Raw genomic sequence first — 24,964 nt, 5'->3', positions numbered from 1 at the left:
CATGGTTTACAAACATACACTTGTGAGTGTACATGTGTGGCAATACTGTGCTGTTGTGTAAGCAGAGGAACATACTCTGGTGAGTTTCACAGGGCTCCGGAGCGCCCGCGGACATGCTGACTCTGGCACACTGACACAGCCACAAGTATGGCAGGCTTGAGGTGGGGATGAGGGGTCACCGGGGGCCACGAGGGCTGGATGACTCACACTGGGGCACCAGGGTGACCTCCTTCGCATCATCGCCCAGCAGGTTTTGCAGCGTGCAGCGCACGGAGAGCGGCTGATCCACGCGGCGCAGGCGCAGCGTGCTCACCACCTCGAACTCCTGCTCCTCCGCCCAGTATGTCACGTTGGTCTCCAGCTGGCTCTCTTCCTCGGAGCTGTTCCCCAGCGGCGTGGGTGGCAGCTCGCGCGGACACCTGCCCAGGGTGCCAGCCAGATCAGCTTCCAGGCCCTGTGCTCTCTGGGCTATCCTTCCCGCTTCCTCTGAGCGGGTTCTTTTGCCGTCCCTCGACTGACCAGCAGGGGGCGCTCCTACCCCACAACTGAGAGTCCCGGTTCGCAAATTCCATTCCCTCCCTTTGACCCTCAGAATAAAGTTAAGGAAAAGCGGGCAATTTAGGTCATGCAGGGCATCTCCACGAAGCCACATCTTCTAGGATGTGACGCTAGCCTGGAGCGATGTGCCCAGAGGAAGGGAGAGGCTCAACCAGATGACCCTCAGTGGGTCCTTCCAGCCAGCTGTGGGTTGGTTCCCTGGGAGACTGAGACAGGTGTACTGCTCACCTTTTGAGGTCACTGCAGATAGACCAGGTGAGGTGCGGCTGAGGCATGCCCCGGCCGCGACAGCGGACTGTCTGCTCCCCGTTGGCAGGATGGCTCTCACTCAACTCCAGCACGCGGACAGGCACTGCATGGAGAAGGCATGGGGCCAGGTGGAGGGAAGGTCAGAACAGACAGGTAGTGAGCATGATCCTCAGGGAGGAAGGGCATGGTCCAGAGTCTCCCCTGGGGGAGGGGAGCCGCAGACTGCAGGTGAACATTCAATACCAGGAATCCCCGTGTGAAAACCGGCGGGTTCCCCTTCTGGGTACTTCAAAGGGGAAGCCCCGGCAGGGTGCTAGTCTGTCTTTAACACCTCTCAGAGACTTGCTAATCTTCCCTTTTAACAAAGAGAGAGCAGGCCTCCGGATCAGGGCCCTGGGAAGGCAAGAGCAGGGAGCTCGAATTTAATAGCACTGCTTTGTTGTCTTGGAGTCGATTTAGTGGTGCTTCATGTTTATGACACTTAACAGTGTTTTCCATCCACAACTGAGAGGTTAAATTCTCTTTCAAAACACATTTTTAGAAAGCCAATGGCCAAAACATTACGTCACTATCATGTCATTCCTCTGCTCAAAACCCTGCAGTGACTCTTCGTTTTAGTCGCAGAAAAAGTCCACCCAAGAGCCCATGAGGACCTACACAGTCTGTCCTGTCCACCCCACCACTGCCCTGTCCCAGCTCTGACCTGTCTCCCACCACTCTACCCCTCACACTGCTCCGGCTGCTCAGGCCTTTCTGCCTCCTGTCTGCGTTACTCCCGTCCACACTGCCTGCTCTGCCCTTTCCTCAAATAGCCACTCGGCTAATGCCCTCACCTTCTTCAGGTCTTCACGCACCTGTCACCGCAGTGAGGCCAACCCCATCACTGCTATTTACTGGTAAAAGGGTAGCCCTCACTGTCCCTGCCCCCGAGCTCTCCATCCTCCCCCACACCCCTCCCGGCAGCTTTTGCTTTTTATTTGTTACCTTCTAACCTTCTACATAATTTGCTGGGGATTTTAGCCCTGTCGAATGTTTGTCTTCCCCCACTAGCCCATAAAGGCAGGGCCTCATGATCCTTAAACAGACCGGCATACTGGAGTTGTTCAATAAATACCTATTTAATGAGTAGTGTAGTGTAAGGGGCACGTGAGAAGGGAAAATCATGGCATTGGCCCATGAAGGCCTGAGGTTTTGAAACACCAGTCTAGCCCAATGGCCAGCTTGTGCAGCTGGGGAAACTGAGCCCCAGAGAGGTGGTGTGCACAGACCAGTGGGTCAGCGTTGGTCCTAAGACCAGAACCCTGTCTCCTGAGTCCCGGGCTCCTCTCCTGCTCCTCTGAGGAGTGGTGGACAGTGTAGGGAGGGAGAGGAAATGGGGAGGGGGGGTGGCAGGGGAGGGAAAGCAGGGTGGAGGGCTCCTCACCGTTGATTTGCAGCTGGAAGGAGACATGGGCCTCAGCGTCCTCGTGGAAGGCCAGCATGGTGTAGTGACCAGCCTCGGCCACCTTCACCCGCACCAGTGTCAGTTCTGTCACATACCTGGGGAGCAGGCCAGGCCAGGAGACCCACTTTCAGCGCTGGAAGAATGCATACAGCCCTCCCTGCCCTCCTCGTACAGACATGGCCCGGGAGGTCACACAGTGTCAGTAGCAGGGCCAGGACTCACACCCATAGAACTAGTCTCCTGGCTCCCCCCGCCCACAGGCAGTTCCACTGCGCCCAGAGGGCGGGCAGGAGGGTGGGGATGAAGGGTTAGCAGCATGTCCCTCCTCCTCCACATCTCTTCTCCTTCAGAACGGCCTGACACTGCTCTGTCCCAACACTGGCACCTCAGGCCAGCCTGCTCACCTCCAGCCTTAGGGCTCCCACGTGCATGTCCACCTGCTCGTGGACAGTCATTCTGCTTTTTTTCTCCTCAGCTGCCTCCTGGTGGCTCCACCCATCGCAAGAACAACTAAACATCTGGAAGATCATCTGACCAGTGTCTGCTTCCCCACTGGACAGGAAACTCTAAGAGGCATGGACCTGTGTGTTTCCCAGGGCCTGGCATAGCGCCTGGCAGGGTGCCTGGCACATAGTGGGCGCTCAGGAAAGATGGGCCGAGGTTCGTGGAGTAGCTGAAGGCTGTGGGCTGCCTGGCAGCTGCAGACCCTAACGCCCAGAACGGAGCGGGTAGGCCGCTGCTCACCGAGTCTCCGACACATTGCGCGTGGACAGGGCGAACTCGCCGGCGCTGGAGTCGCCCAGGGTGCGGTTGTCCTTGAACCACATGACAGTGGGCGGCGGGTAGGCCTCGAACACCACCTGCAGAGTCCGGCTCCGGTGCAGTTCCGCGAACTGTACAGCGTCCAGCTCCCTCAGCAGGCGCACGTAGCCACTCTCTGCAAGGGGCGGCTGTCAGGGCGGGGCTGAGCCTCGGGGGCGGGGCTTCTGGGGGCGGGGCATCGGGTGTAGGAGCTACCTGAGCTGGGATTGAAGTTGGGGCTGGGGCTGGAACTGAGCCAGATTTGGGGCTGACATTGGCTTGGAGACCAGGTTTAAGATGGAGGCTGGAGTTGGAGTTCTCACCCAGGCTGGTGGCTGAGATGAGTTGCAGCCTGGTTGAATTTAGGGACGGGGCTTCCTGGGCCTGGGGAGGAGTCTGGGATTGGACACTGGGGTGGGGCCAGGCTCCAGCAAGGAAGAAAGTGTAGATGGGATTAGGGTTGGCACGGTGTCTTGGTTTGGGTTTCTCCTGGACATGGAGCTCTGGTTTGAAATGTGGCTAGAGCTGGGCTGAAGGTACCGCGGGGCTGTGACCGGGTGTGGATCCAGCTCAGAACGAGGGTTGGGGCTGAGCCTGAGGAACGCACCAACCACGGTGACATTGATGGCTTTCTCATCTTGATGGTCGTACAGACTCTCGGATACATTGCAGATGTAGGTCCCCGAGTCGCCCAGCTCAGCACTGGGGATGTGCAGGATGGAGCGGATATGGGGAATATCGAAGTCGGTCACTGGCTCCACTAGCCGCCCACTCTGTGGGGACAGGCAGGGCAAGAACCCCCAAATCAGGAAGCGTCCAAGGAGGCAGGCCATCACTGCCCAGCCCTTCCTTCCTTCAGCCCCTGGCCCAGCATTACCTCCTCGCGGGGGTATGTCCACTCGAAGTTGACCACCTCGTTCCCGGTCACAATGCACGTGATGGTGATGTTCTCACCCTGGCGGACGACCGTCTGCGCCGCATTCATTGAGACGTTGATGGATGATGCTGGTGGAGAGAGTTGGGCTTAGTTAGGGAGTCACCACCAGCTGGCTACCAGCACTTCAATGTGGGGATGGGGTTGGGGTCCAGAGAGGGAAGGGATGGTTGATGTGGAAGATCCATTTGTTCAACAAATATTTATTAAATATCTGCTCTATGCCAAGTACTATTCTAGGCACGGGGGCTTTCGCAGTAAACACAACAGATAAAATTTGAGCTGACATTCCAGAAGGGATAACATTCTGGAAGCCAAAGTACTCTCCAGGCAATTAACTGCACACCAGATCCCCTCCGTCTTCTGCTCTATTTCATCTTTCCAGTAATCCCATTTTACAGCAGAGAAGCGGGCTTGGAGAGATGGTGTGCTCTGTGCAAAGTCGCTGAGGCAGGAAGTGGCAGAGCTGGGATTCGAACCCCACAGGCTCCAAAGCCTGTGCCTTCGCCCACTCCTACATACCACCCAGCCCTGCCACGAACACATCCCGGGGACCTTGGGCAAATTCCATCCTCTTTCTGAGCCTCGCTTTCCTCATCTGTAAGATGGAGAAACATGAGCTGCCTTCAAAGGCCGCGATGATAATCCCGTGACAAATGGAGCCCTGCACGCTGGAAAGGGCTCTACCTCTGTGCACGCTCCTACTTGCCCCTGCTGAGCCTCAGGCCAGAGAGGGGGCTCACCCTGGAGGCTGTACACATAGTAGGGCTCGGAATCCACCTCCTTGTCCCCAATGGTGGTTCTGCAGACATAGGTCTTGTCCTCAAAGGTCCCAAAGAAGCCACGTTGGTGGTCGTAGGGGATGGGCAGTGGGTCATCCACCTTCTTCTCGTGCAGCGTCACCACCAGCTGCGGATCCGTCACTCGGCATGGGATTGTGGTCTCGGTCACTTCCGTGAGGAAGATGAAAAATTCCTCGGGGAGGATCGGGAGGAAGCCCATGGTGGGATCTGCCAGGGGTGAGGGTGTGGGGTTAAAAATGAGGGTCAGGGGGAGCTGGGTTTCCGGCTAGCGCCCCTGAATGGCTGTGTGACCTTGAGCGGGCCTGTTTCCCTTTCTGGCCCTCAGTTTTCCCATTCCAGAACAAGGATGCTCTCAGACGTCCCTTCGAGCTTTAACATTTGACACGGACCGTTCCAGGGTGGGGAGGCCCCCGGTTGGATGGCAGCTGGCACCTGGCATGTGTAGAATGGGGATGATGGGACGTGGACGCCAAGAGGGAGTGTATTGGAACCAGCTGAGAATGCAGAGTTCTTGGGAGCCAGGAATGGGGTGGGCTGGCAGGGAGCAGATGGATATTCAGACCAAGGGGTGGGAATGAACGTACTCCTGGGCTGAGCCAGGCTGGATTCCACGATTCGCCTGCATGTCTAAGCTGGCTGCCTTTCACCGCGTCACTGAAGTACTCCCTGAGCTTCCCCAGATGCCTGCAGCGGAGGAGTAAGGGCGGGAGCGCAGGCCCGGGGCCTTACCTGGCACAAAGATGTAGAGCCGTTTCTGCTCACCGGCCTCCAGCTCCTGGGAGCTATTGTAGGCACAGAAGTATTCTCCCGTGTCTGTCCCAGTGACGTTGGCCAGCGTCAGGATGCTGGAGAAATTGCCATCCTGGGTCCTGACCATTTCTTGCGGAGGCTGCTTGGACGTCCGTCTCCACACCACCGGGTCTGGGCCCGAGCAGGTCAGCACCAAGGTGCTGGAGACATTGAGGACGAGCTCCGGGCCCGGAGGAGTGATGACCAGACCTGGGGAAGCCTGTGGTGCAAGCAACACCAGCAGGGGCAGCAACAGCGCCTGGCCTTTGGGAGAGGAGGCGTCCGATAAGATGCCAGAGGCCAGGAGCCCCCGCACCCCTCCCAGAGCTGACACACAGGCACAGCCCTTGCAAACCACAACCCCCTAATCAAAACACAGCCGGGAGCCCATGGTGTGGAGGCCTAGCTCGCTCAGCTCCCTGGGCCCAGCTCCCCAGCCCGGAGCCTCCTGGCCTCCTGGCCTCAGTGCCCGTCCACCCCCAGCCTAGGAGTCCTTCAGCAGCAGCCTCAGGCTGGGGCACGTCCTCACAAAGGCGGCAGGAAATCCTTGGGAAGTTATTCCCAGCCTCCAGTTCCTGCATTATTTCCCAGGTCACTCTCGGAGCCTCTTCCCTGCAGCTGCCTCAGCTGCCCAGGTTCTGCCCAAAGCCCAGAGGTGGCCCTGCTTGGGGAGGGTGGGGCAAGGTAGCTCAGAGTGAGGCAGACTGAGGCAGGAGAGATGCTGAGGCCTCTGGGAACACAGGCAGATGGGAGGTAGGGGTTGCCAAGCGACTGGTTCCACTTCCTATGCTGACATCCCCGAGGGGAGGATTCTGTCAGCTACCCCATCCCACCCCACCCCACCCCCAAGCCAGTCAGCCATCATTAGTAAGCTGTTACCTAGTCATCGATGGCCAATGACCACTGATTGCCTGGTCAGCTGCCCAGCCCCTGGAGAACCGAGTACATGTACCGGGCAGGAGTGAGGGGAGCATGTGCTGAGAGAAGCCCAGCCAGGACTTGGGAGTGCACAGCCAACGAGTGCACAGCCAAGCAGGGTGGGGAGTCCCAGACCGGAAGCAGGCCGGCCAGACCAATGCCAGACCAATACCAGCAATGCTGAGAAGAGATGGGAGGCTGGGTGGCTCGTAGTGAGTGGTGGGAAAGCTGGTGAAGGGGCATGGGGCTGGAAGGCCGAGCAAAGGATCTGGGCCAAAGGCTCTGGGCAAGCAGGGCACCCACTGGCGTTAGTGAGCTGAGGGGTGGGCAGCGGAAGGGCCTCCCCTGAGAACCACTGGGAAGGGCAGGACACGGAGGCTGGGAGCACAGCAGTGCCCCTGGGCTCCCAGGCTCTGGTGCTCCACCCTCCCAGCTCCAGGGACCTGCTTAGTGACTCCCACAGGCCCCTCCCAGGCCCCCCGTCTACCTACCTTTGAGGACAGGAGCTGGCATGGCATGCAGAAGCAGCATGGTGTCCTGCAGAGTTAAACAGGGATCAGTCAGGGCCCAGGGCGGACAGAGGCAGTGCCAGGGCCCATCTTTGCACCTGGGTCCTGCAGAAAGAGCCCCAGCCTGGGCCTCAGAGCCTTCGTGTCCGTGGCGCCGAAGTCAAAGGCTACCCGGGTCCCATGGCTGAGAGGTCTCCCCTGCTCACAGGTCCCCTCCCGCCTCTAGGGCACAGCCTCGAGGAGCCTGGACCCTTCTTTGGCTCCGTGGTGACCCTGGCTGAGCCCCCACCTCTCTGTGAGCCTTAGTTTCTCTATATACATGGGGGCGGGAGTGGGAGTGGGGGCTTGGACTGGATGGTGTCCAGGGGCCCGCCAGCCCTAACAGCCCGTCCTCCGGGTGACAGTTCCAATACCAGGCTCTTATCTGCCAGGACAAATATTTGGGAAAGTGTGATGAAAGGCCTGGAGGAGAAGGAGGGGGTAAGCCAGAACCCAGAGAACTCCCACAGCTCCACAAGCACAACAGGAAGTGGAGGTGGCTGTGGGAAGGGAAGCGGGGGAGTCAGGGCTGTGGAATGTGGGGGGAGTACCCCCACACCTAGCCCCCCTTCCCTCCGTCCTGAGCTGCCCGGGGAGGCCCAGGGGAGAGGGGCTGGGGGCTGGGCCCCGGGGCGGCCCCGCTGCACAGCAAGCCTTGGGAGGTCGGTGGAGACTGCTGAACCCACCCCACCCCTGGTGTCCGGATGGGGAAACTGAGGCTCTGAGGAAAAAAGGAGTTTGGCCGTGGTTACACAGCGGAGCTTGTCTGAGAGAGAGTCAGAGAGAACTGACCTGATAGAGGTAGAGAGAGACGGAGACACAGAGAGACAGAGAGAGGGGAGACGGTGATGGAGTCAGAAAGCAGCAACCGCAGGGACACTCCCAGAAAGTCAGGCTGAACTGGGAGCGTCTTTGTTCCATCTCTTCCCGAGGCCGCCGCATCCAAGGGTCCCAAACCACCAGCGAGAGCTAGGCTCGCCAGGGTCTGCCTGCAGCGTGGGCGGGAAGGAGCCCAGGAGCAGATGGGAGTCACAGCAAGAAACGTGGGCAGTGGCCACGTGACGAGGCATCGAGGAGCCTCCTGGTGCCGCGGGTCTGCTGACTTCCCTGAGCGGCTGCCCAGCCTGGCCTGCTCCTCAGCCCACACCCAGTCCACCCCCACGGCACCCCCAACCTCACCCCTTTTAGTTTCCAGTCCAAGGCTGTGGTCCTGGCCTGAGCCCCAGCAGGGTTACCTTCTATGCCATCACTCTCTCTGTGGCCTCAGTCTCCAGCTCTCAACATGACATGGGGCTGAGTGTACCCCTTACAAAGCTGCATTTCCTCATTGCTGGGACAGAGGTAAGCATCCTGGCATGAGGACCCCCGTCTCAGCTCTGCCCGGTACCCTGATAAGCTCTCTGAGTGTGTCTACTCTTCTCCTCCTTCTCCCCATCCCTTCAGAGCAGCCTGCCTAAGGGTCCCCTCATTGCTCCCCTCTCCCAGTTGTTCCAGGCTAAAATTCCAGCCCTTCTGAGGCACCCTCTCCTTTCCCCAGCCCTCCTGCCCCAGCCCCTTCAGCTGGATGCCAGGCCTCCTCCAACGGGAGGGAGCAGCGCCATGGTGGAGCCAGCAGCCCCCACAGAGGCCCATCTGCCCCTCGGTGGGTGCCCCTCTGACTCCCCCCTTCCTGCCAGAGATCTCAGCCAAAGAAAATCATTAGCAGCCGCGGCTGGGGGAGGGGGCCATTGCAGGCTCCCTGCCCCTCCCCTCTCAGCCTCCTTGGCTGGCCACACTGTTTATTATTCTAAAGGAGGAATTTGGTCGGCTGGCCTGGAGATGGGAGGTCACTGCGATTGGGGCTGGCCTGGCTCTGGAAGCCTGGGCTGTGTGGGCTGGGCCCCCTGGGCCAGCAGCCCCTGACCCTGGCTCCTCGCCTGCTGGGCCCAAGCTGGGGGCGGCTTAGAGTTCCTGAGGCTCTCTGCTGGGAGGGGTCTCCTTGAACCAGCAGCAGAGGCCCAGAGATGGAGAGAATCATGGCCCAGTCACACAGCGGAAAGGCAGAAGAATCGGACTCTGGGAAGAGGAGAGATAGGCTGTCCAAAGGCGCTCAGGGAAAGTGCAGACATCTTAGAGAGGGTGGATGGCCCAGGGGTCTGGGACCGGCTTCTCTCTTTACGAAATGGGCATTTGGCTCTGGTCACAGGAGCCTCAGACCCCCGTGAGACTGGGCGAGTCTCTAGCCCGCTCTGGGACTCTGTGTCTCCATCCAGGGAGCCAGCAGCCCTCCCTCACAAAGGCCCGTCTCAAAGAGCCATCCCTGCCCTCAAGCTGCCAGGGGAAGGCTCTCGCCGCTGTGATTCCCGCTGCTGGGTGGTTTGGGGGTGAGGAGGAGGAGGGGCTGCATTGCTGAGGCTGGAGTCATGTGAGAATTCGTAACCATCTCATTTCATGGGCTGCATCTCCCGAGCACTCAGCCACACGCTCGCTGTGTGAAGTCTGGCAGGTTGTTTCCCTCTCTGGGCTTCATTTCTTCAGGTGACTTCCAGACAGATAAACTGGTGACGTGGAATCCAGGAGGCGGCAGGGGAAGGGTGGCACGGACAACAGGCCACAGGCCTGGGAAGGACCAGAGTGTGGCCTGAGGCACATGGACATGACCTCCTGGGCCATCTCCAATGAGCCCCTGATGCCCCCAGCTGTCCACCCAGCACCGTGTGGACCTCTTTGGGCTTCCCAGAGGCTGCCATGGGTCCGGCCAACCCCAGAGAGGGCTAGGCAGCTGATTTGAGGGACGGGGAGCATGAGGGGAGGGGAAGGGAGAGGCTTGCCTGCAACAATTCCCTTCTTCAGGGGGAGGGCTGCACATCCAGCGAGGAGTTACCTGGGACAAGGTGGGTGTCCCAGTCAGGGAACAGACATCCCTCTACCTGCCGTACTCTCCTGCCCAGGGAGGCCCCTGAAACAGAGAGAGGGAGTCCCCTTTTGCCCATGAGAAGAATGCCGTGTGCCAGGGAGCCCTCATGATTTCTTCTATTGTATTTTAGCCAGATTGGGGGACAGAGGCCCAAAGATGGAATAATCCATTGCCCAGCTCCTCACAGTGAATCAGGGGGGAACCCTGGGGGGAGCAGAGCAAAGACCACACATCCAGGGGAGCAAGCATGCTCAGCGAAGCTTTCTCAGAGCCCCAGCCCTCTTTCCTTCCTGCACACACGAGTCCCCACTCCTTTCCCACCGCCTTAATCTAAATAAATCCAGTCCATCTTGGCCACATCCGCCGACAGCAGCTTCCCTCCCTCGGGGTCCTGAGGCTCCCACGACACAGGCAGGCGGGGAGGGGGGCCTGCACGGCTGCCAGCGGCGGAGGCCGCGCGCCGCGAGCACGTGCACACGCAGCACAGGCTCCTGCCCACGCACTCGTTCACACGCTCCTCAGAAACACGTCCGTGCACGGCGGGCCATGTGAGCGCCGGCCCCCAGGCAGACCCTCAACATGCGCCTGCAACGTCCCCACAAAACACGCACGCCTACAGCTCCCACTGTGCCTAACACATGCACACACAGCAGACTACAGCCTGTGTGCTCTCCCAGCACCCACAGGAGGTGCACATGTGTGTGGCACATGACATATGTACCCAGGACAAACAACCTGTGCACGTACGACATGCGCACAGAACATGTGCACCTGGGACCCCAAACTCCTCTGAACACACATCCATATGTGTGCAGGCGGGCCGCAAAGCCAGGGTGCTGTGAATTTGCTGCACCTGACCTGCGTTTGACTCACTTGCTCCTCAGAAGACTCCGTGAGACAGATACAGTGATCATTCCCGTTTCAGATGGGAAACTGAGACAGGGAGCACTTAAGGAACTTGCCAAGAAACAGAGAGCAGAGACTGAGCTTTACCAGCATTTCTCTGTTGACTTGGTTTGAGCCGGGGAGAGGGTGGTGAAACTGAGAGAAACAATTGGGTTTGAGGTTTATCTAGCTGGCAACGGCAGGACCTGCTGGTTAGATATTGGGGGGGGGGGGTTTAAAGGGAGAGGTGTCATAACGAGCCCCACCCCTGCCTCTGGCTTGGTGGGTGCATACCGGGGCAATGCTAAGATGAGAATGAAGCAGAGGGGCAGGGTGAAGGGCTGCCGCTGAGCTGGTTAGAGTTGTGGAGGGCCTGTGGGCACCTGAGGGAACAGGGACACTCCGTCCGGCAGCAGGGAGCAGGCTGGGCAGGAATGGCTTTGAGCTGGGGGTGGGAGGGAGCCCTGCTCTGTGGAGGAAGGGGGTGCCAGGGATGCTCTGAATGAATAAGATGCCAGAGGGAGGAGGAGGCCTGGCATGGGGTCGTGGGGTTAGTATTGGAATGTCAGAGCTCCATGGCCCTCGGAGACCATCCATCTATCCAAACCCCTTCCCCAGCCCCATTGTACAGACAGGGAAACTGAGCCTGGGAGCAGAACAGCAATAGGTCCCAGGGTTTTGACTGGGCTCAGGTGGCTAGTGGGGAGCAGAAGCTCACCTGTTGGGGCAGCCCTTGCCTCCAGCCTGGGCCTCGGATGGGAATCTGGTGGCTCAAGGCCCCAGGGTTCAGAGGACAGTGGCTGCCCCTTCCTTCCACACAGGGTCCCCCTCCTCTGCTACGCACAGACCTTTATATCGGAGTCACGCTGCCTGCACCGCCCCAGCCAAGCGGGGATTGGAGACAGTGTCAGAGGAGCGGCTTGTTAGGATGCTGGCAGGAACGGGACAGACTCCGGTCTCCTGACCAGCAGGCCAGTGCTCTCTCCTCCATGCCAGGGGCACTTCACAGCCTCTGGGACACACTTCAGGGGACAGATCCCTGGCTGGGAGTGAGGGGATGTGGGTGCTAGTCTCTGCTCTGTCACCCACCTATAGTGTGGACCTGCCCCACTCTGGGCCTCAGTTTCCCCATCTGTCCATGGGGTGGGCAGGGCTGTTCTGGGAGCCCTTCCCAGGTCCCTGCTCTAGAAGGCAGTTGTGCCGAGTTGGAATGCTGGGTGGGGGGTGGAGGAGGGATGCTGGGGAGGGGCCCTAGCCAGGATGTCATGACTCAGCTCCGAGAAGGCAGCCAGTTCCAGGCCTGGGAGTGTGTGGGGGCAAGAGGCTTCTGGAGCCAGAGATCGAGGCCTCCCGCCAGCAGCCGGGAGAGCGCGAGAGTGATGGTGGTGATGGCAGCACAGGCTGGGCGTGGCCGCGCGTGCCCGTGTGGCTTCACCCAGAGTGGACTGGGATGCCGGTGTGAGCCCGCAGCCTGGAGCCAGGCAGGAGAGCAGGGTCAGCTACAGGTGGGAGGCAGAAACCTGGGAAGGGGCTGAGGCTGTGGGGCTCCCACCTGCCCCCATCAATCCTATGACCCACTTCTATCTGTTAGGGAAGGCTCAGCATTCCATCCCACACAATGAATCTCCCCATGAGCCCCAGGATCACACGGAAGCCAGAGAGGGAGAGCAACATGGCCAAACAACACATGATGCAGCTCGGTCACCCAGGCCTGACCTGCCATGCTGCAGCTGGACCAGCGGCCCTTCGCATTTGCCAGGGGCCTGCCAGGTCCCCCAGACAAAGCAGCAGAACTTGCTAAGTTAGAGCCTGGCACGGACTCTAGCTGGTCTGGACGTCCAAGTGGGTATAAGAACAGTGCCAGTTTCATGGACCATCATTCTGATCCCCCAACCCTACCCTTACCCCTCCAGCATAAGCGAGGCAGCCTCTGGCTGCCCTACTGCATCCCTCTCTTCCCCTCCGGTCTGTCCCCTCCCTCCTCTTCTCACACCTCAGCCTCTCAGAAACACCCATCTGGCCATGCCCTTCCCTGGCCCGCCTCTGGCTCACCATCACCCCTGGGTACAGTCGGCCTCCCTTATTTGCAGTTTTGCTTCCCGCGATTTGTTACCCACCATCTGAAAATATTCAATGAAAAATTCAGAAATAAGCAATTCCCAAGTTTTAAATTGCACACCATCCTGAGTCACGTGATTGCACCTCCCCCCTCCGTCCCACTCAGGACGTGAATCATCCCTTTGTCCAGCGTGTCCACACTGGACATGCTCCCTGCCCACTAGGCACTTAGTAGCTGCCTCCGTTATCATCAGATCAGCAGTGATCAGAGAGAGACCACGGTCACATAACTTGCATTGCAGTGCATTATTACAATTGTTCCTCTTTATTATGAGTTATTGTTGTCACTCTCTTACTGTGCCTAGTTGATCAATTACCTTCTCACAGGTACATATGTACAGGGAAAATCATGGCATATATAGGGTTCGGTACTATCTGGGGTCTCAGGCACCCACTTGGCATGCATCCCCCGTGGATAAGGGGGGACCACTGTTGAGGCGGCTTCTTAGCCCCGTCTTTAAGTGCCTTTGCGCCCTGGCCCTGCAGACAGCTCATCATGACTGAGGGAGGGAGGGTGCTGCCCTCCCAGCTCCCCAGAGCCCCTGTGAGGCCCCCCCACTCATCACTCACTCCGTGCTCCTCTCCCCGGGAGGCCTCCCCAGGGAGACAATGGAAAGAAATGACCTATTTTCTGGAAGTTCAGAATAAAATGAAACATCTGTCTGGATCGGAGCCAGGCTGATAAAGAACGGACTGATCCCCCCAGCCTGAGCCCCCCCCCCTCCTGCTGCACGCCCCCTCCACTGCTGGAGTGTGAGCGCTTGGGGGCAGGGGAGCCGTGTGGGCCCCTGCTACTTGGAACGGTTCGTGGGAAAGCACTCAGTGTGTGCTTCGTGGTCGCCGGTGACCCGGAGGAGGGGGCCTGGGTTCCCACACAGGCTGGGAACCGGCCCGAGAAGGAGGCCCCTGAGGAAGGGAGGCCAGCTGCTCGTCCCTGTCCACCTGCTGAAGAGCAGGCACTTCCTGCCCCCTCGGGCGCCTCGCCGGCCTCCCTGCTCGTCCCCGCAGCCACCCTCCAGGCCATGTGGCCTGGCTGAGCCCAGGCCCAGTGGATCCCTGGGCCGGAGTCCTCTGGCTCCCAACCCAAGCCCCCAACAGGCCCTTCAAAAAAGAACAAGGACCTACAGGCCTTGGCAATAACGGCAAGAATAGTCGGGTCTAGTAATAATTAATGTCGTTTTAACATTCGTTTAAAATCTTGCTTGGCGTTGACTTGTATTGACATAACCTTCAAACACGTGGTATCTACAGAACGTGTGAAGTGCAATTAACAAGTTTTGCTTGAAAAAGTTTGTGTTTGGTTTGGTTTTTGTTGCAAAACTAGGGCTAAGAAGATGGCGGATGAAGAGCATATTTGGCACTGCATGCTTTACGAGTTCCAATTAGGAAGAAAAGCAAGTGAGGCTGCAAAAAACATCTGTAGTGCTCTTGGTCAAGATGCAGTTAGCACCAGAAAATGCCAGCGTTGGTTTGAGAAATTTCGCGAGGGAAATTTTTCGTTAGATGACAAGAGTGGTCGAGGCCGTGTGTCCAATTTTGATCAAGAAGCTCTTCAAGCTCTTTTGGTGCAAAATCCTCAAATTACCCAATAAGAGCTTGCGACAACTTTAAATTGTTCACAAAAAACAATTTCCAATCAATTGCGTGCACTTGGCAAAGTCCAAAAGTTTGGAAAATGGGTTCCTCATGAGTTGACCGACAACAACCCTAATCAAAGAGTCACAATTTGCAGTTCGCTCCTCTCTCGTCAAAACCGTTTGCCGTTTTTAGAGCAAATTGTTACCGGAGATGAAAAATGGGTGCTCTATGTTAATTTGAAAAGGCGGCCTCAATGGTTGGACAAAAATGAGGCTCCGCAGCCCACGCCAAAACCTGACTTGCATGCGAAAAAAGTGATGTTGTGTGTTTGGTGGAATTTTAAAGGAATTCTTCATTATGAACTTTTACCATCTAACCAAACCATTACAAGTGCAGTGTATAGTGCCCAATTGGAAAGGTTAGCCCAAGCTTTAAGAGAAAAAGAACCCGCGCTGATTAATCGGAAGGGCGTAATTCTTCACCACGATAACACACGACCGCATACTGCAAGAATCACTGCTGAAAAACTGCGCCAGTTGGAATGGGAAGTTCTCCCTCAACCTGCATATTCTCCTGATATTGCCCCTTCCGATTACCATTTGTTTTGTTCTTTGCAAAACTTTCTTCTTGGAAAAAAATTTAATAATGAAGAATGCCTCAAAAATGCATTGACCGAATTTTTTGCATCAAAATCACAAGAATTTTACAACAGAGGGATTAAAATGCTTCCTGAGCGTTGGGCACAAGTAGTAGAAAACAACGGCAACTATATTGTTGATTAAATTTTGTTGTATTGTTTAAATAAATTTGATTTTAAGAAAGTATTAGAAAACGACATTAATTATTACTAGACCTAATAATAACAGCTACCGCTAATTCAGCTCCTCTCATCCACCCCCAGGCTGAGCCCTTTATGGGAATGGTCTCAGAGCAATCCATGAGGTCAGTGTTGCTTCTCCGTTTTACAGATGAGGAAAGTGAGGCACACAGAGGTTAAATGATCCTCCCAAGGTGGAGGAGCTGGCCAGGGATGAGGCCAGAACTCAATCCTGTGCAGACTGACCTCAGAGCACACAGGCTCAACGCCCAGGTGACAGCCTCTCTAAGGCAGGAGGCGAAGGCAGTACCAGCTCACAGTACCTGCTCAATACACGAGTCAGCAGCCCTGTTCTTTGACCCTGGTTCCTGGCCTCTCAGTCTGTGCTCTCCTTTCAGCTGGGTGAAGCTGAAGCTGGCAGGCAAGGGGGGTAAGATAGTCGTGCCATCTTTCATAGCGTCCCACAGCCTTAGAATTGGGAGGGCTGTAAATACTCCCCCTTCTCATCTCCCCCACCATCTCTTCAAACAGAGAGGTCATCCATCTTACACTTGCGCACCTCCCTGTGACAGGGATCTCACCCCCTCACCTGAGGCCCATTCCATTCTTGGCCAGCTCAGGCTCCTCAGATGTTAGGCTCCTCAGAAATTTTCATTACATGGAGCGCAATTTGTCTCCTTGTATCTCCTACTCACGGGTCCTGCTTTTTCCCACCAACCACCTCACCGACCCAGGACATCTTTCTTCATTCTCTGTCCTGATGCCCCACAGTCTGAGAACAAACAGAGGTCCCTACTAATTTGGGACTAAGCTCTCTGCTTCAGGAGAGGACCCCGCACTTCTGTTTTATCTTCACAACAATTCTGTGAGGTGGGTATGATCCTTATTCCAAACTGACTCTCAGAAAGGTCTGGTAACTTGTCCAAGGTCACACAGCCAGAAGCAATGGAACTGGGATGCAAACTCAGGCCTGTCTGACTCCAAACCTGTAATATATATATATATATGTATATATATAAAATTGATTTTTTTTTTTACAGAGAGGAAGGGAGAGAGATAGTTAGAAACATTGATGAGAAACATGGATCAGCTGCCTCCTGCAAACTTCCCACTAGAATGTGCCCGCAACCCAGGTACATGACCTTGACCTGAATCGAACCTGGGACTTCTCAGTCCAAAGGCTGACGCTCTAGCCACTGAGTCAAACCGGTTAGGGCCAAACCTGCATTCTTAACTGCCATGCCAGCCTGCTTGTCTCCCACCAGAAGCAGGTCTGTCTCCCGAGGAACATTCCTACGTGTGTTCACCCTCAACCAGGCTCTCAGGGACGGAAGGACCTCAGAGCTAGAGCCCTGTCCCTCCCCTCACTGGGTGCAGCGTGACAAGGGGCCTACTCCAGCTCACCAGGGAGTTTGAAAGTCAAGCTGGGGAGAGAGTCTTTCTGCAACTTCACTGCAAAGCCTGAGGGTCAGCCCTGGGTGCATGCGAGGAGTCTTCCTGAGGACAGCCTGGGGCGGCAGGGGGAGTGCCCAAGGGCCTCTGAGATGGAGCACCCAGCAGTTGGGCTGGGTGTGTGCCAGTTCTGCCGTAGGCCCTCTGTGCCGGGGTCCAGGCCCGGCCCCGCTGGGCCCAGCACTCCTTACCACTGTTCAAAGGCCTCTCTCTAGCTCCAGAGTTGCAGGCCTCTGCCATCCCTCGGTTGCCCTGCCTCACACCCCACCCCCAGAGCCTCATCTCCGGCGGTGCCATGGCAACGGAGAGCGCCAGGCCCTGGCAGCCAACGGAGCCCCTGAGAGGGGTCCCTGGCTGAGGCTGGCGAGGAGGTGGGGGTGCAGCAGGCACAGACAAGCAAACCTTCTGTTCCCCGGGCTGCTGCCAGCCCCGGATCAGCCCAGGGCAGGGGTGGGGGCCACAAGTAGAATGGGTTCTCAGAGCCAAGTGGGCAGGGGCAGGCAGGCCTCAGGCCATTGGGACTGACCCACCCGCACGCGGCCTTCCCCCACCAGCCCGGAGCCCGCAGGCGGCCCCGGGGAGCCGGCTATTAATTGGTGCCAATTATAGAGCATTGAGATTCCCCTCAGCGCCCTCCCGGGCGGCAGAGCCGGAGGCGAGAAAGCTCCCATGTCTCATTTCCTTCTCACCGTCTCTGCCTCTGTTCCCGCTCAGCTGCTCTTCCGTCATTCACCCCCAATCCGCCCACTTACCCCTCCTCAGCCTCCCTGGGCCTCTGTTTTCTGATCTGAAAGTGGGAGCTTGTGGAGGCCTCGCAGGGGTTAATACAAGTAAAAGGCTCAGAGCAGGGCCTGGCGTACAGCCCTCTGCAAAGTCAGTGGTCACGATATTATTATTCTTTATTCACTCAGGGGAGAGGCACTCACTCACTCACTTGGCATGGAGTGCACGGCCGAGACCCTGCCGGTTAGACTTGTCAGCAAAGGGATACGTGTGATAAATGAGACGCAGGAAACCCCTCCCCAGAAGGGCTCCTCGGGAAGGGCCGCTGCTGTTGTTATTGGTGTTGTCAGCAGGCACGGCTGGGGTGGGGGGCAGGGTATTCCTCCCAGGGATTCAGGGGTTCAGAGACCCGGCCGGGACCAGGACCCACGTCTAATGACCCTTCCAACCCGCTGTTTGTCAGCAAGCTCTTTCCTGCACCTTTGTCTTAGTCCCTCGGTTTGATTTTCCCCACAAACGAGGAAACCTACCTACCAATTTTTGGGGATGTCTCCAAGTTTCTAAGAAGAAATTAGGGTCTAAGGTGACCAGACGTCCCACTTTTGGTGGGACAGTCCCGATTTTTATCAATTTGTCCCGCATCCCGGCACTTTTTTTTTTTATATATATATATTTTATTGATTTTGTACAGAGAGGAAGGGAGAGAGATAGAGAGTTAGAAACATCGATGAGAGAGAGTCATCGATCAGCTGCCTCTTGCACACCCCCTACTGGGGATATGCCCGCAACCAAGGTACATGTCCTTGACCGGAATCGAACCCGGGACCCTTCAGTCCCCAAGCCGACGCTCTATCCCTTGAGCCAAACCGGTTTCGGCCAAAAACTGGGACTTTTTTAAAACGCCGCAGGACGCGGGACAAATTGTTAAAAATTGGGCCTGTCCCGCCAAAAGTGGGACGTCTGGTCACCTTAGATTAGGCTTACAGTAGGTGCTCAATAGATGCTGACACAGAGTGAAAGATCCAATGGCCAGGTAGGGTCAGCTCTTCTGGTCCTCATGCCTGGGGCCTCAGTTGCCCCTGATCAGTCGGAACTCACCACCAGGCTGGGGAACTGGGGTGGGCAGGCGAGGGCGACCCTCCTCCCCCAGGGAGGTGATGAGACTGGCTGGGGAGGGGACAGAACAGACAATTGGAGCCCTGAGGCCAGCCCGCTGTGCCTGATGCCACCCAGGACACTGACGTGCACAGGATCCCAGCCCGGTCAGGGCAGCAGTTCCAGCTCGAAGCCACTTAATCCAGGACCGAGTGCCAGTCCTGCTCCCTCACAACTGCATGACCTCTGACTTTAACTTCCCCAAGTTCCAATTTCCCGGAAAATGGCAGAAGGGATTGCTTTTCTGCTGCTGTGAGAGCTAAAGATGATGACAAAATGCTCCTGACACACAACAGGTGCTCAGTAGGTGGTAACCAGCATGCTCACGATGATTCCAATGGAGACAGGGTGGCCTTGAGTGTGGCCTTCAGGCTTAGGGTCTTTGGGGGATGATGCCAGGGAAGGGCATTCCACATGGGTGAGGGAAGTGGGCGATCTCAAGTCAACTGGGAGAAATGGCAGAAAGGCATCTGTGAGGCTAGAAACTGGGGCTCCTCCATGAAGAGGAAGGGAAGGAGGCCAGAGGTCACCTTGGGAAAGATTTGGGGTGCCAAGCCAGGATTTGGGCTTTGCCTGAAGGTACAAGGAAGCCAGTTTTCAGGACGTTGACAGTGAGGGTTGGGGGCTAGCAACTGGCTGGGCAGCCATGATGGTGCAACCCCAAGCACTATGGGGGGGTGGGAGGCTCTACTAGGAGAGTGGCAGGTGCAGGTTGGCATTTTGTGAGCAGGCATGGATTAGAATGGAGACAGGAGGCAACGAGACCAGGTTTGGGGGTGACGCCATCTCAGACCCAGCCTGAACCTTCTGGCAGGGCCACATGCAAAACGAAAGTGCAGGGCCCCTTGTTAAAAAAGGATGAAGGATTTCACGTGCAGGCCCTCCTGAGCACAGAAGCCTTTGGGACTGCGCTGGTGGGGTGCTCATGAAGTCACCCCTGCCCCCTGGACTAAAGGGAAGGCCATCTGTCCGTCTACCCTTCCATCCACCCGCCAGTCTGCTTATCCCTCTCGGTGCTTGCTAGGGGTCCTCAGGGGCTAAGGGCAGAGCTGGATGGAACCTCTAGGGTCACTTTGCTGCTCCCTAGCCCTCCTCCCCATTTTACATAAAAGGAAAGTATGGCCAGAATGGAGAAGCCACGTAACCAAAGGCCACGTGGCTCAAAAACCACCCAGGGGGATTCCCACCGCTTATCAGGACGGCCTCGCTCCTAGTCAACCCAAGCTCTGCCCTGTGGCCTTGGCGCAGGGAGAGCTGCATGCAGCCTGCACACTCTGGGCGGCATAGAGCGAAGGCCGTGCCTGCCGCCCCGGGCCCTGGGCGCAGTGCTATCGCTGTCATCTGTACAACCCGAGGCACATCCTCCCCTCTCTGGGCTTCCGTGTCCCACCCATATAATAAGGAAGTTGAGCGGTGTCCACAAACATCCTTTTCATCTCTGACCTTCAGGAGCTGTCTGACCCCTTGGCTCTGCTGCCCCCACCTCCCCAGGGACAGCCCTTCCCATCAGAGAGCGGAGAAGCCGGTCCCAGATGAAAGGTTCCGGGCACCGAGACGTCAAATAGCGCTGATCTGAAGTGAGGCGAAGAGAAAGCAACAATGCAGCTAAAGCAATAAATACTCTTTTATGGCTAGACTCGGGGCGGGGTGCCCAGAAAACATCTGGGAAGGGGGGACAGGCCTGAGACCTGGGTTCAGGAAGCTCGTTTGCCTGCAACTTCTGCTGCCCCCACCTCCTAAGACAGGAGGTGTACTTCTGCACCGGCATCAACAAGCGTGTGAGTTCTGCAGCCCTCACAGCAGAAGTGCGTCTTGGCCTCCCCTCCCTCACCTCTGGACTCCCTCCTGTGCCCATCTACCACTGGCCAAAGCCTTATTTCCTCTTGAAATCAGAGCATATGAGGTAAAAAAAAGAAAAGAAAAAAAGTGAGCATTGGAAAAGACCTATATGGTCACAGCATCCCAGACACGCCCTAGCAGGCCCACCTCCCTACCCTCCTCCCTCAGTGTCCCGGGACAACGGGCACGCAGGCTCTGCTCCCTGAGAAACGGAGCGCATTAACTGGCTGCTCTTCATTGTCCGAAAGTTCTCCCGGTTATTGCAGGGAACAGTTTTCCATTAGTGGTCATCGATCCTGACCACTTTCTGCAACACAGAGAAAAAGGGTAAGAAAAAAACCCTTCCACCGTGAAGTTAAATATGCATGATCCCTGAGTACACAGCGGCTGCCAGCCTGGGCTGCATCGGCCTGGAATCCTGGGATTGTTTTAGGGCTGGAAGGAGCTTAAGAGATCGCCTCGGTCAACTTCCTTACTTTACCAATGGGAACACGAAGGCCCCGAGAGGGACTGACTCCCCCAGAGGCATCCGAGGTGAGTTTCAGGGTCTCAGGACCACCCCCATGGCTGAGGCGCATTCTCAGAGTTTAGGCTGGGTCTGTAGGGGGGACCTAAGTCCCATCCAGCCTCTCCTCAGGGCGCTGGAGTGACAGACACCCAGGTGCAAGTCCCGGCCCCACAACTTCCTCGCTGTGGGACTTTGGACAACTGACTTAACCTCTCTGGGCATGTCCTCATCTGGAACCCAGAGAGAATTTATATCTGCTCCTGGAGGTTGATGTAATTATTAAATTAGTTCGGGCAAATATTTAAGCACTTACTGAATGCCGGCCTGTTCTAAGCGCTGAGAAATACTCAGTGAGCTTCGAGGGAACGGATGTAAAACTCGATGGAAGTGTTCAGAAAGGGCCGGTCCGTTATATTATCCCGTGCACACGGCTTTCCAATCAAGGAGCCTCTGGGTGGCTCCTGGGGGTGCGTGTGGGGTAGGGGATGGCAGAAAGTAGTGGAGGAAGGTCTCCCCTTTTCCCAGGTCCACTGACTGCAGGGTCTGAACCATGTGCAAAAAATGGGGGGTAGGCAGGGGATGTATTTCAGGGATGTCTGGGGACCCTCTCCTTCCTTCCTCCCTCTTTACCACCCTCAGTTGCCTGTCCTGAGCAAAACACCCCGAGTCCCTTCCCTCAGCCGAGAAGCAGCTGGGCCTCAGGCAGACTGTGCCTGGAAGATGGCGGTGAGCCTTTAGAATGCCAATGGTGGCCAGGTCCCTCCCACGGGCATAGCTTTTTGCAGACTGCAGATGAAGTTCATGGCCAAGCTGTTCTGTGCAGGAGGCAGGAGAGCGTGGCCCTTGCCCAGACAATGACATTGGGTCCAGCCCATGAGGTGCAGGGACCGTGTTGACAGTCTTACCTACGCTGTTAGCTCCTGGAGCTCACACACTGGCTTGATGCTCACAGAGTGGGGGACCAATGCCAGAGAGGCAGAGCACTGGCCCAGGGTCACGCAGTCAGCCAAAAGCTGAATGGGGGACAATGCCTGGTCGGCGGATGCCCAAACCTGGCGCTGTTTACCCAGGGTGCCCACTGCCTTCCAGAAGCGGATGCAGCCCCAGAAAGAAGACATGGGCCTGAGGTTGGCCACACAAGGGATCTGAGTTGAGCCAGGGCAAGCGCCAGGTCTCCTGACTCTGAATCCATGGTGCTTTCCGCTGCCCACATCTGTGGGCAATTACAAGTCTCAGCTCTTCTTCCCACAGAGGCGGGAGGGCTGCCCGAGCACTGCTGAAGGGGGGGGGGTGTTGACCAGATGGCCCTCGTTCAGGACCAAGCCAGGGCCAGGTGGACCTGGGAGCAAGTCAGGCCCGACACAGAACTTCCTGCTGCTGATGGCGCTGGAGCCAGGAGAGGCTCTGTGGGAAGATGGAGACGCTCCCCTCCGACCAGGGTAGCGTGGGGGTTAAGTCTTTGGATTCAGGCAGACCGTGGTCCCACGACCAACTCTAACGTGTGACCCAGGGAAAGCCACTCAGCTTCTCCAAGCCTTGGCTCCCTTGTCGGCAAAGCAGGGGGGGCAATACTGACTCGAAGGCCTGCCCTGTGCCTGGATGGGCTCAGCACTTAATGACAGTGACCAACGGGGTCCTCCTGTCCCCGTGTGCTGTGGACTCAGCGCGGAGGCAAGGAGGGCTGCGTGACTTCAGAAGCTGTCGCTGGAGGCCTCTGTGCACTGTGGGATCACAGATGCAGGCAGGGACACCCCTCCTCGTTTGACAGAGACAAACGCAGCCTGGAGGAACTGCACGGTGTTCTGGAAGGCTACCTGAGCGAAGGCAGGAGGCCTGGGGTTCTTGGACTCACACTGGAGAACAGAGGCTCTTCAGCCAGTCCCTCCTCCCTGTCACGAGGAGATTATCTTAGCCCCTTTGCTGGAGAGGAGGACACGAGGGACAGAACATAAGACGGGGAAGCCCAGGGCCTGAAAGATCTATGACAGGCAAACAGAACACAAAGGGGAAGAAAGGGCCAAGCAACAAGTCACCAGGGAGAAGGGCCTGGCGAGCACTTGGAAGACGGGGGGAACCTGGGAAGGCTGCCTGGAGGAGGCGGAGTGGGAAGGCTCCTTGGAGGGAATGTGTAGGACGTGTCCATAGGTACGATTGTGCCAGTTCCTTGGGGGAATCCTGGTGTCTGACCGGAAGTTAACAGGAACACAAGGAACGAGTTGGGAGGGACAGGGCAGGGAGCTTACTCTGTACCAGCTCGCTGCCACTGACTTGCTGTGTGGTACAGTCGTGTTGCTGCTGTGAGCCTCAGTTTCCCCACCCGAAAGACGGGAGTTGCTGGTTAGCATTACACGGGATCACGCGTATAAAGCCCTCCACATAGTCCTGGGTGGCAGTGAGTGCCCATCAAGGGAAGCTTGGTGAGGGGGCTGGGCTTTCTACAGATGCACAGCGGAATTGTGGTCCGATGTTTGTTTCAGGGTCGAGTGGAGAAGCAGTGGAAGGAGGGAGCTGGCCCGAGGCCTGAGCTGAGGCCTGGGGCCAGGGGAAAGGGCCCAGCTCCGGATCCCCCTTCTTCACAGAGGGGCCCCCACATCCCAGGGCCGGGTCCCGGACCCCCAGCCCCACCTGCGTGAACATGGCCTGCCAAGCCCCAGCCCCCTCGCCTTCCCTTCGAACTTTCCCAGCCACTGGGGGTTTGGAAGGACATCTTAGGAATCTGGAAAATTTGCAAATCCATTTAAATCCCCAGAGGTTGCCTGGCGCCCTACTGGCCGAAAGCCAAACGGACTCTTAGGGACAAGGCCTGGGCTGAGGGACAGGGCTATGGCTTTGGGGTCCCCTGTCCCCTGCTAGTTCCCCTTTCTGTGTGCCCTGCTTGCCATCTCCCAATTTCCTTCTTGCTCCCCTCCCCGAAGTCCCTGTTTCCACCAGGCGCTGCTGTGCTTTGGAGACCCCCCTCAGCATGCCACCCAGAAACTTCCGGGATTTATTTTTATTTGACGAGGGGGGGGATAGCAGGATTGAGGGGTCCTGGGCCACTCTCCCCCAGAAGCAGCCTAAGCAGGAAGGAGGAGAAAGCTGGTTCCTCCATCCCTGATTTTGCCCACTGCCTCCAGTCTCCTCCCATCTGGTTTTGTTAAAAATATTTTACATTTTTTGACCTACTGGAGAAGGCACAGGCTGGGGTAGGGGGACAGGACAAGGGGCTGGGGTCCCGTCCCCCCTCTCCCCCCAATACGAGCACTTACCTTGCTGATGATGCCTTCTGGTGTGGGCAAGGTCCAGGCCCTGGGCTGTCACCCCTTCCAGGAAGTCCTCCTCACTGCCCTCTCCTGTTATCCAGAAAGTCTTTGCTAGCCAGAAATGGGGAAGCCGCTGGGTCGGAGGGCAGGAGGGACCGCTGCGGGCCACGGGAGCCTCTGGAGAGGGGAGAGAGTGGGGGGCTGCAGGGTGAGGAGTGGCCTCACGCCCAAAGCATCCTTCGGGAGGAGCAGGGTAGCCAGGAGGGGCCGCCCTGGGTCTGGCTGTCGGTGTCGCTCCACGCAGGCTGCTGCCCCAGGAGGGTGCTGGTCAGAAGGGCCCAGCTCTCTCCTCGTCCTCCTCCTCCTCCCGGTCCAAGTTCCGCAATGAGCGATCCTGGGTCCCAGACGGGGCGGGCCGGGGACTGCGGGGCGGCTGGCAGCCCCCGGAGCTCACACCATTGTGGGCTTCCCTGCCCCCCTACTCAGGGGGAAAGGCTGCAGGGCGGCCTCTGATTGGCCCAGCTGGAGAAGGGGGGGGGTGGAGGAGCGGGGAGGGTGGACGCCGCGTGTGTCTGTTTTCAATTTTAGGGTTTTTTTTCCCTCCTCTCTTTCTTTTCCCCCAAGTTTCTTGTTTTTCTTCCTCTTTTCCCTCGGCTTGCTCCCTCCCGTTGCCTGCTCTCTCAGGATGTGAGGGGATGTTTAGAAAT

The 24,964-nt window shown here is 57.4% G+C and overlaps 1 protein-coding gene across 2 annotated transcripts in view; it reads right to left on the bottom strand.

Annotated features, from left to right (window-relative positions):
* Positions 1-24,736, bottom strand: part of PDGFRB (platelet derived growth factor receptor beta) — a 39,065-nt gene extending 14,329 nt beyond the window's left edge. The window contains exons 1-10 of one of the 2 annotated variants that reach the window (XM_036424253.2): positions 24,264-24,736; positions 6,988-7,033; positions 5,519-5,842; positions 4,730-4,996; positions 3,930-4,057; positions 3,660-3,825; positions 2,996-3,188; positions 2,231-2,346; positions 787-910; positions 208-419 (exon numbers count right to left, since the gene is read on the bottom strand). In XM_036424253.2, the coding sequence (XP_036280146.1) occupies positions 208-419; positions 787-910; positions 2,231-2,346; positions 2,996-3,188; positions 3,660-3,825; positions 3,930-4,057; positions 4,730-4,996; positions 5,519-5,842; positions 6,988-7,027 (1,570 nt within the window). In that variant the 5' untranslated portion in view covers positions 7,028-7,033; positions 24,264-24,736. Of the gene's footprint in view, positions 1-207; positions 420-786; positions 911-2,230; positions 2,347-2,995; positions 3,189-3,659; positions 3,826-3,929; positions 4,058-4,729; positions 4,997-5,518; positions 5,843-6,987; positions 7,034-10,813; positions 10,826-24,263 lie in introns of those variants that run through there. The other variant, XM_036424255.2, reaches the window with a different exon arrangement.
* Positions 24,737-24,964: the final 228 nt, after the last annotated feature.

The sequence above is a fragment of the Pipistrellus kuhlii genome, unplaced genomic scaffold (genome assembly GCF_014108245.1).
Source record: "Pipistrellus kuhlii isolate mPipKuh1 unplaced genomic scaffold, mPipKuh1.p scaffold_m20_p_8, whole genome shotgun sequence".
Lineage (NCBI taxonomy): Eukaryota > Metazoa > Chordata > Mammalia > Chiroptera > Vespertilionidae > Pipistrellus > Pipistrellus kuhlii.
The sequence above is the reverse complement of the archived record's forward strand: the minus strand, read 5'-3'. Positions and strand labels throughout refer to the sequence as shown.